This window comes from Pygocentrus nattereri, chromosome 4, assembly GCF_015220715.1.
Source record: "Pygocentrus nattereri isolate fPygNat1 chromosome 4, fPygNat1.pri, whole genome shotgun sequence".
Taxonomy (NCBI): domain Eukaryota; kingdom Metazoa; phylum Chordata; class Actinopteri; order Characiformes; family Serrasalmidae; genus Pygocentrus; species Pygocentrus nattereri.
Genome location: NC_051214.1, coordinates 3,172,791 through 3,182,551, shown reverse-complemented (window position 1 = coordinate 3,182,551; position 9,761 = coordinate 3,172,791). Strand labels below are relative to the sequence as shown.

At 43.5% G+C, this 9,761-nt stretch overlaps 1 protein-coding gene across 26 annotated transcripts in view; it reads left to right on the top strand.

Moving 5' to 3' along the window:
- The window catches only part of epb41l2 (erythrocyte membrane protein band 4.1 like 2), a 136,947-nt gene that overhangs the window by 124,006 nt on the left and 3,180 nt on the right, over positions 1-9,761 (top strand). For 13 of the 26 annotated variants that reach the window (XM_037537590.1, XM_037537589.1, XM_017720766.2 and 10 more), the window contains 6 exons: positions 1-15; positions 469-1,056; positions 4,497-4,625; positions 4,966-5,064; positions 5,577-5,657; positions 7,839-7,950. The exon at positions 1-15 is cut by the window's left edge and continues 39 nt beyond it. In XM_037537590.1, the coding sequence (XP_037393487.1) occupies positions 1-15; positions 469-1,056; positions 4,497-4,625; positions 4,966-5,064; positions 5,577-5,657; positions 7,839-7,943 (1,017 nt within the window). In that variant the 3' untranslated portion in view covers positions 7,944-7,950. The remainder of the gene's footprint in view (positions 16-468; positions 1,057-4,496; positions 4,626-4,965; positions 5,065-5,576; positions 5,658-7,838; positions 7,951-9,761) is intronic. The other 13 variants (XM_037537606.1, XM_037537604.1, XM_037537602.1 and 10 more) reach the window with 6 other exon arrangements.

Genomic DNA, 9,761 nt, shown 5'->3' with positions numbered 1-9,761 from the left:
GGAAACGTCGGCCAGGTGGTCAATCTGTCGACCGAACGTCAACCAAACGACAGCCTAACACACCATAACGCACCTAACTCCACAGCTAACACGCACACTTCCCATTCTCATCCCATTACAGACGCCCTGAGTTCGACCATCTGCTCTCTCGCGCTCTCTCTCTCTCTCTCTCTCTCTCTCTCTCTCTCTCTCTCTCTCTCTCTCTCTCTCTCTCTCTCTCTCTCTTTTTCTCTGTCTCTCGCCCATTCATTCATCCACGTCTCCATATATCTGTCCATTGTTCCATCTGCTGTTTCCAGTCATCCCAGTTTGCTTGTTGACTGTGTTTTTATTTCTCCATCTGGTTTTAGATGTTTCTCCTTATCGTTTTTGCTTGTGTGGTCATTGTTTTTTTTTTTCTCTCCATCCCTTCTTTGTTTGTTTGCTTGTTGTTTGTTTGTTTATTGTTTTTGCTGTCCCGTTTTGTAGAGCGCTGAGGACAAACCGATATCTGAGCTTAACGGTCAGCCCGAGGTCATTGAGGTCGTGGAAGAGACCGTCGTTATCGAGGAAGTCATCAAAGCCGCCAAGCCCAAAAGCTCCAGCTCTGAGGCGCCGGCCGCTGTAACCGCGGTTACGGAGAGCGCGCCGGAAGAGAAGGAGGAAGAGAAGAGCGCGTCTTCGGACAGCGAGAGCGAGGAAGAGGCGGAGTTTCACCCTCAGAGCCCCTCAGACTCCGCCCACCTCATCAAAGAAGAGCCCGACGAGGAGCAAGAGCTGAAAAAAGAGGCTCCGCCCACTGAGACAGAGCCACAGCCAGTCAGGGAGGCTGAAACAATTGACATCGCGAGCAAAGAGGAGACGGTTGCTGAGCAACAGGAAGAGGAGGCATCCGGAGATGAAGTGCTGGTGACTCCAGATGAAGCGCCCAATGGCCACACCCTCGACGGAGAGGAAGCCCCGCCCACACTGGGTGCTGTTGCTGAGGAAGAGGAGGAGGCGGAGCCTTGCGTTGTCAATGGCGACGCGTCTCACGTGGAAACGGAGCGCGTGCCACAGGTGATCTGTTGCTCGGAGGTAAATTGGGTGAAAAATCTTGCCTAAATCTAAAAAAAAAAGAAAAAAAAAAGGGGGCAACTTCGTCTTCACTCCTGCTCTTCTCTTCCTCCTCCATCATCCCTCCATCCCTCTGCCGCCGCTGCTACCTCTCCTCCACTGGAAAGCAGAGAAATCTGTCTTTTTCTCTCTCGCTTTAACGTTCGCAACAGTTGCTGCCCCCTCCTTCACGATCTCTGCTTTTCTAAATGAAAGTTAAAGCGCAGAGAAATCGATCAATAGCAGTGAGAATAAAGCTAAATTCTGAACGATCCTCGTAAAAAGAAGCAATAAAACACTAAAACGCACACAAACACGTCGCTGAAGTTGATAGAAACACTAACACTGATATACCGTCGATGTTCCATTCAGTATTCGTCGTTTTCAGTATGTACCGACTCACTGTGCGTCTGTGTAAGTTCTCCATTCATGTCATCTGATCACTCAGCTGTTTTCATTTGGTGCTGTTTCATCTTATTCATCTCCACACACTTCCAACACAAACAGTCCCAGTCAAGCGTTTGGACACACCCACTCATGGTAATAATCGAAGTAATAATAATACTGAACATGTCAAAAACGATGAAGTAACACATGTGGAATCATCCAGTGACCAAAACAAGTCCAGATTATGTTCGATTTGTCTTATTGTGGCTTAAATGCTCTCTGTGATCTCTGGAGCAGCTTCATGAGGAGCCACCTGAGATACTTTTCCAACAGGACTGAAGAACATATGGTCACACATGTGGTCACACAAAACGTCTTAGCCTTCAAAATGTGTGTTTTTGGAAATAATACATAAGCACAGGGCTCAGTTTGACGTCTTAACGTCTTTGTAAGGATGAGGTCGGTGGTTTAGAGCTGCGTTACCAAGCTCTTTTAATGGGATTACAGCAGTAACTGCACACTTGTGAGTGTTAAACAGCGTGTTAAACAGACCCGGTGCCGATTGTTTCCGTGTGCGTCACACAGCAAAATACGATGAGTTAAGCCATGAAAATGAGTGAAAATTAAACCGAAAACCGAACACAAACTTAAAAACGCTATTTTTAAATTGAATTTAATTCATGACGTAATACTGGCTAAACGTTCAGTGCTGCACGTGATTCTGTGAGTTTTCTGGTGCAGTTAGTTCAGAGCTCAGCTCCAGTCCTGAAACCCCTGCCCTGCATAACTGAGATTCCTGGTTAAAATTCCTGATATAATCAGCTGATTAATCCCTTCTGGAGCTAAACGAGGCGTGAACAGCAGAGAAACACTGAACTACACAGAGCGGCGGCTCCCAACCTGGAGTGAAAACACTGCATTAAAGGTCTGCGTGTCTCTCGTCACGTATTGCAGGTGAATCGTTCACAAAGCACAGCAGATCGAAGGCGTCGTGCAGCGCAGCCGCTCCCTGATTCAGCCCTCAAAATGACAGCGACTGTACAGCGTGACGTCACGAAAAAAGCGATAATAAATCAAGGTTTTTGCAGAAAATCTGGCATTTCTTGATGCATCCCTACAGATTGTAGCGTGAATGTATCTAATATGTAAACATGATCCGCTCATGTCGACATCGACTTCACTGTTGCTTATTAGAAGCACGTTTTGAGCATTTAAGCTTCAGCATTTAATAATAATTATAATAATAATATTATATAATTATATAATAATAATAAAAAATATGCAGTTCAGTTCAATCAGGTGGGACCAAAAATTTGACTGTTACTGTAGAACGAACACACACACACACACACACACACACGCACACACACTCACACACACACAGTGTGTATCCGTCATCACTGTGAAAGGTGCTAGTAGAGTTAGCCTGGGCCGCTGCATGGCAGAGCTATAGTGCATGTGTGTTGGGCTCTGTGTGTAGTGTGTGTGTGTTTCTGCTTGGTGTTTTATTGTGTGTTGTTCTCAGTGTGTGTTGGCATTACTGGCTCAGAGGCATCGCTTGTCATCACACAAACACACACAGTACTGTGGAGAAGTTGAAGACCACTTTACATTTATTTCATTTCCTGTTAAAACGGCCGTGAAGTACGAGATATTTATTGTTAGGGAAAAAAAATAAACACGTATCAGGAAATTACCCAGAAGCCTCAGCAGCTAAATCTAATCTCAGCTATCTGAGGGTCAGCGAGTCCCTCTTCAGCTTCATTCCAGCTTCCGTTCTTCTCAGGAGCCTCACTTTCAGTTCCTCAGAGAACCTGCAGACACGCCTCCAACGTTCAGTCTGAGAAGCTGGTTCATTATCTGAACTAATCAAACCCATTCAGTGGTGCTGAGGTCTGGACTCTGGGGTGGTCAGTCCATCCAGCTTCTTTGTTTGGTGTGTCCGTCTCCTTTTCTCAGTGAGGTTCTTCTTGATCAGCTACACGTCCTTTCAGACCCACAGCGCTGAGTGGTCTCCTCACAGTGGAAGGATGGACAGAAACACCTGTGGATGTTTTCAGATCTGAAGCAGCTTGATCTTCTCCTCTCTCTCAGAGATCAAAGCTTTAGGCGCTGTTTATCTGTTTAGGCAGTTTTGGGGGCTACCAGCTCTTCCAGGTGGTTGTTAGGAGCCTCATTTTCTCTGTAGCTTTATTTATTTATGTTCTTTAACTTCTGGATGTTTTTTTTTGGAAACTCCTGTTTCCCCCCCCCCCCCACTTACTTTCTTTGACTTTCTCCTTGCTTATGCAAGATTGTCTAATATCTAATCTTCTTAGAAAACCTCCTGAAAACTGAGCAACTTGTACTAAATGGCTCTTTTTAACTGGACATTAACCCTTTAAATGGCCAAAGTTTTATTCCACACTTCTATAATAAGAGTAGCAGGCGGTTTGCATTAAAGTCCCCGTAGTTACTGAATGATGAGCCTTAGTATATAACAAGCCTGAAATTTTAAGGGGTTAAATAAATGACGGGTGGTCTCTGACACGGTACCAAGTCGTGTGTGTTTGTGTTTAGGCTGTTTTATATTCATTTACCCCCAGAAACAGCACAGAAACCAAAACTGCAGCATCGATCAATACTTCACTTCTCCAAACTCCACCAAAGACCAACATCTGCTTCACAATTTATCACCTATTTAGTGTTTATCTGTCTATTTATTTACTTTCCAGCTTGCTGTTATCGTTTGCAACGTCACATATCAAAATCCTACCAAAGCTCAACATCTGATGAAGCTTATTTGCTTTTCTTTATTCGCTTGATTGCTTATTTATTTATTTTTCAGCTTGCTGTTTTCTAGTTTGCATGCGCTGGTTTTATTCTGCATTATCAAAAACCAAAGATCTGTAGTTTGGAGCGCTGGGTTTTGGTTTTCTCTCTTAAAGCACGGAAAAGATCATCGCCTGCTGGTCTGTGGAGTGTTTGCCCCCCTGTGTGTGTTTGCGTGTGTGTTGAGCGTGCCGAGTTACTGACCCCTGGACTCTCTCTTGTAGCCCCCCGTGGTGAAGACAGAAATGGTGACCATTTCGGACACATTTGCAGCTCAGAAGACAGAAATCGCCACCAAGGAGGTTCCGATCGTTCACACGGAAACCAAGACCATCACTTACGAAGCTGCCCAGGTCCCGCCCCCTTCACACTCACAGCCAGCCACACTCACTGACTGACCATCCGTCTTGCACTCTCATAGCCCGAAATAGGCCATATAAGGGAAGAACGAGTGCTTTTGAAAGTTACTGCTGTCACAGGGATGGAAAAACATTCCAATACCGATGCTGTACCGACCCCCCTAAAGCAATAACAATAACAGCCATGCCGAGTTGAGCGTGTACAGCTCACTGATGCTTCGGGCTTTTCCGTAGTTTGCCTGCTGACCATGAGCCGAGGAAAAACGAGTTTGTGCATTTCCTAAATTCATGGAGTATAAGCTTGTTCACTGTTTGTTTGTCGTGTGGTTGGCAGTTGGACGGTACTGGAGACGGAGAGCCAGGCGTTCTAATGACTGCCCAGACCATCACCTCAGAGTCACTGTGTACAACTACAACCACACACATCACCAAGGTAACGAGGAATTGTTCAGTATCTAATATGAATCATTCAGTATCTACTGTTTTTTTTTGTTGTTTTTGTTTACTTTTGTTTTTACCAACCATTGTGATTTTTTTATTAACCATTGTAAATTCAACCACTATGAATTTTTCTGTAACCACAATTCATTTTTTTAATTAATTTTTTTATGAATTCAGTATCTACTATGAATTATTCAGTATCTATGAATTATTCGGTAACTACTATAATTTATTCAGTAACTACTATAATTTATTCAGTAACTATAATTTATTCATTATCTACTATGAATTATTCAGTATCTATGAATTATTCAGTAACTACTATAATTTATTCACTATCTACTGTGAATTATTCAGTATGTACTATGAATTATTTAGACTGTAAGTTCTGTAGTTGTGAGGGTCGGGAGCTGCAGTCTGGAACCTCATACTGACCCTCAGAGTTTAAGATGTTGTTCTGATTTCTTCGTTGACCGTTTCTGTTTGTGTTACTTTATTTGTCAGACGCTAAAAGGCGGCCTGTCAGAAACTCGAATTGAGAAACGCATCGTCATCACGGGCGACTCGGATATCGACCATGACCAGGTGAGCTCCTGGGTACACAGAGCTGAGGAACCGCCAGGCAGGCCGTGTGAAGCCCGGCAGTGGTTTCTTTGGGTGCTGTTGGCCGACAGTGAGCTGCTGATGTTTTGATGTTCTTTTACGAATGTGAACCGTGGCTGGAGGCGTGTTTAGATGACTCGTTGGAGATGTTGGTGGAGCGTCGATCTACAAAACTCGGCTCATTGCTCCTTCCAGAGCTGTGGAGGGAGTTGATCAGTGAAGGGTCTGAGGACCACAGCAGGCAGTGATCATACACACACCTACGCTTAGTTTCACACAGTGACTAATTTTTTACCGTTCATTTGATTCTTCAAATCGATTAAAGGAACATGCAAAGAAGATCACTAAATGGTTACAGTGCAGGGCCTAGATACAGTATACAGTCTCCATTGTGAAGGGAATTAAACAAATTTACAGGAAAGTTAATGTCTGTGTCAGTCACTTTGTAGATTTTCACTCTCAAGCCGTTATTTTCTCATGTGGAATATACAGCAGGTCATTTTTAAGCTGCTTTCTTTAAATTTCAGGAGTCTGGCAATTGCTGTGTGGGGTGAAATTGAAAGATGAAGCAACTTTGGGTTTAGACTTCGGCTCAGGGCCCAAACATATGTTGGTTGAGATTGCCTGGTTGGGTAGTGTCACATCAAGGGAGTGGGGACATGGGGCCAAAAATTGTATAGTAGCTACTAGCAAACAGGCTAAGACCATTTAACACACACCTAAGTTTGTGTTAAATGTTGGATATTGTAGTGGGTAACACCTCCTACACTGTAGACTGGGGTTCAATGCCCCACCCAGGTAAGCACCCTACACAATACCACTAGGAGTCGTACACTATACTTGGGCAAGACTCCTAACACTACCTTCACCTCCCTGTGTAAAACCAACAAATTGTAAGTTGCTCTGGATAAGAGTCTCTGCCAGATGCCATAAATGTAAATGTAGTGAACATGTGAAAGTAATAACTAGTTTACGGTTCTGTGTTTTTCCATTGCATAACAAGAACTGACCCAAACAGCAGCCAACAGAACTTACGGTTCTAGTTCTTGTTTATTTTCCACCTCCATTAGAGCCAGAAACAGTCATAATAACCAATCTAAAGCATTTAATATGGCTAATAAGCAAAAATATTTGCTTATAATAATACTCTGGCTGGGTATGAAATAATATACTGCACTGGTCTGCACTGACAAATGTCCACATAGACAAACAAATCAGTTGTAGACTTGGACTAAGCTTAAAAGTTTAATCTCATGTGAGTGAAAGCTGATGGGTTAACTGTCCTACTTACTGGTCCTCTTAGTTTAACACGTGTTGTGCTGACTTCATATAATATTTAGTGCTCGGACACCACAGTTATATTAAATCTTGCGTAAATGTAATCGAAGATTTTATTTTTTCTGTTAAAACGCTTCGGAGATCAGCACACTTGGCGTCCTCAGTAGGCTTCCGTGTTAAACTCTTTAGAAAGGAAGAAAAGTTCTAAAAACAGCCGTCGAAGGATCGACACGGAGCTGTAGTTTAAATTCTGGTGCACTTATTGGAAAAATAATAACCGTCCTTATTGAAATAATACTGCTTGGTGACTTTGTCCTCAACTGGAATTCAAATGGTCACTGGCTTCAGCTGTAAGTCTTACTAAAGAACAGTCTCAGGTGCCTTTAGGTCCTACTGGAGCACCAAAACCCAGCAAACTGGAAGCTGTAGTACTGGACGTTCCAGTTTCCTGGCGCCAGTGGAATGAACACCCTTAGGGATGCTGTAATAGTGCTTGGTGACTTTATCCTCGACTGGCTTGAATGCAAATAAACAAACAATGCTCACTGTCGCCCTCTAAAGGTGAGGAAAACATGACGCAGTGTGTGTGATAGGATACGGTTAAGGATGTTACCAGATTCCTCACATTTCAGCAGCATCGTGTGTCTGCGGTCCTCATGGCCTGGCATTGGTGCCTCCTCGGTGTCCAAGCCGGCCATGAGAGGAGTCGCCCCTCACTGTGTTAGCTGTCTGTGTGAATGTATGTGCTCCCCTCATCATCTGTGTTTACCATTTAGTTGCTATTAGTTGCTTTTCGTTCTTTCATTTTTCTGAAACACAGTTCTTTCCTTTCTTTGTGTTTGTTTTTGTTCATTTATTTGTTTGTTTGACCCCTGGGCTGGTCAGGCCTTGGCCCAGGCCATAAAGGAAGCCAAAGAGCAGCACCCGGACATGTCCGTCACCCGCGTGGTCGTGCACAAGGAGACCGAGCTGGCCGAGGATGACGAGTAGAGGGGAGGTAAGATCGTGGCGTCCAGAGCTTTCCTTGACGGCCAGCTCTTTTCATCTCCTCTTTCTTTTTCTTTCTTTCTTTATTTTTTATGTGTACTGAATCCATCCCAGTCTGTCCGTTCCCTGTTCTGTGAATTGGCTGATAAGCACACAGCAGAAAGGATCTCTTGGCAAGTAAAAGTGCTTTAAATATAAGGGACTAATGTAAGATTATTCGTCCTAATTCTGCACGTTTTATATTTTATAAAACAATCCTGTCGTGTTTCTGCACTGGCAGATCATTTTACCCATTTCAGACGTCACTTTAGGAAACAAGCACTGTGAACATTTCATTTGGAAGAAAATTAAAGTTAAGTCTTCTGAAGGGCTGCATTCGTAAAGCTACATAAACCTACATAAACATTCATGAAGGCTTATTCCAGCAAGTGTCAGCTGTCATTTCGCAATTTTTGTTTTTTGACATCTGACAGTGATTGGAATAAGCCTTCATAAACCTATGTCAGTTAATGTCAGGTGTCATGAAAGGCTTATGTAGTTGCTCTGGAGTCGTATGGATGATGAAAAACTCAGAATTGAAAATGAAATTTCACAAGTATATTTTGCGACCACTGAAGCACAGTAACGATCTCGAGAAGCCACAGTTGGCACTTGTTTGTATATAGTATGCAGGTTTCAACTGTACGGTGTATATGAAACGTACACTCACTGGCCACTTTATTAGGTACTTGCTTGTAAAACGCTGGACCCCCTTTTGCCTTTCTATCATCTGGAACCAGTCTGCCCATTCTCCTCTGACCTCTCGCATCAACAAGGCATTTTCGTCCACACAACTGACCGCTCACTGGATATTTCCTCTTTTTCGGACCGTTCTCTGTAAACCCTGGAGATGGTTGAGCGTGAAAATCCCAGCAGATCAGCAGTTTCTGAAATACTCAGACCAGCCCGTCTGGCACCAACAACCACGCCACGTTCAAAGCCCCTTAAATCCCCTTTCTTCCCCGTTCTGATGCTCGGTCTGCACTTCAGCAAGTCGTCTTGACCACCTCTACATGCCTAAATGCCGTGAGCTGCAGCCGTGTGATTGGCTGATTAGCTATTTGTGTTAACGAGCAACTGAACTAAAGTGGCCGATGAGTGTATGTTCCCTGACTAAAGGTACTGAGATTGAGCCTTTAGGGTACCACCCCAGTTACGGTTTGGTACCTTTATTTCTGAGAGTGTATAGTGACTCCTAACAACTAACGGACACCTGCTTAGACTACGGCTCGTATTCAGTTAGTGACGTATCTAGAACTTTGAGAAGACCTAATAAAGTGGGCGGTGAGTGTGTATGTTCAATACAAGACTACAGGTACAACGTACGATACATACGGTATGTATAATACGTGCATTTCATCTACTGAATAGCTACTGCATCATGAAAAAGACTCAAAAGAAGGAAAAACTGCAAAATAGACTCAATAATCTCAACCTCACCATAATGTCTTAATTAGGAAATACAAGATAAATAGTCCATATAGTTGTTTAAGCTGCTTTCGTTTGCCAAGATCGTTTTTGCAGTGCATGTCTTGCATGTGTGCGTTTATCCAGGCCTCACTAAGAACAGATGTAGTTTCCTTACATCTGTTTGAGCTCATGTCTTTTCTAATGTCTTTTCTCATGTTGTCTGCTCTCTAACATTACGGCAACATTGTCTGTCCTCACGTTGTTAATGTAGCTCTGCTTACCGCTGGGCGACACTGCTAACACGCCAACGAAATCAGGCTTTACTCTGAATACGGGTTCAGTAATGCAGGTGCTATGCATCAAATCTAGAAG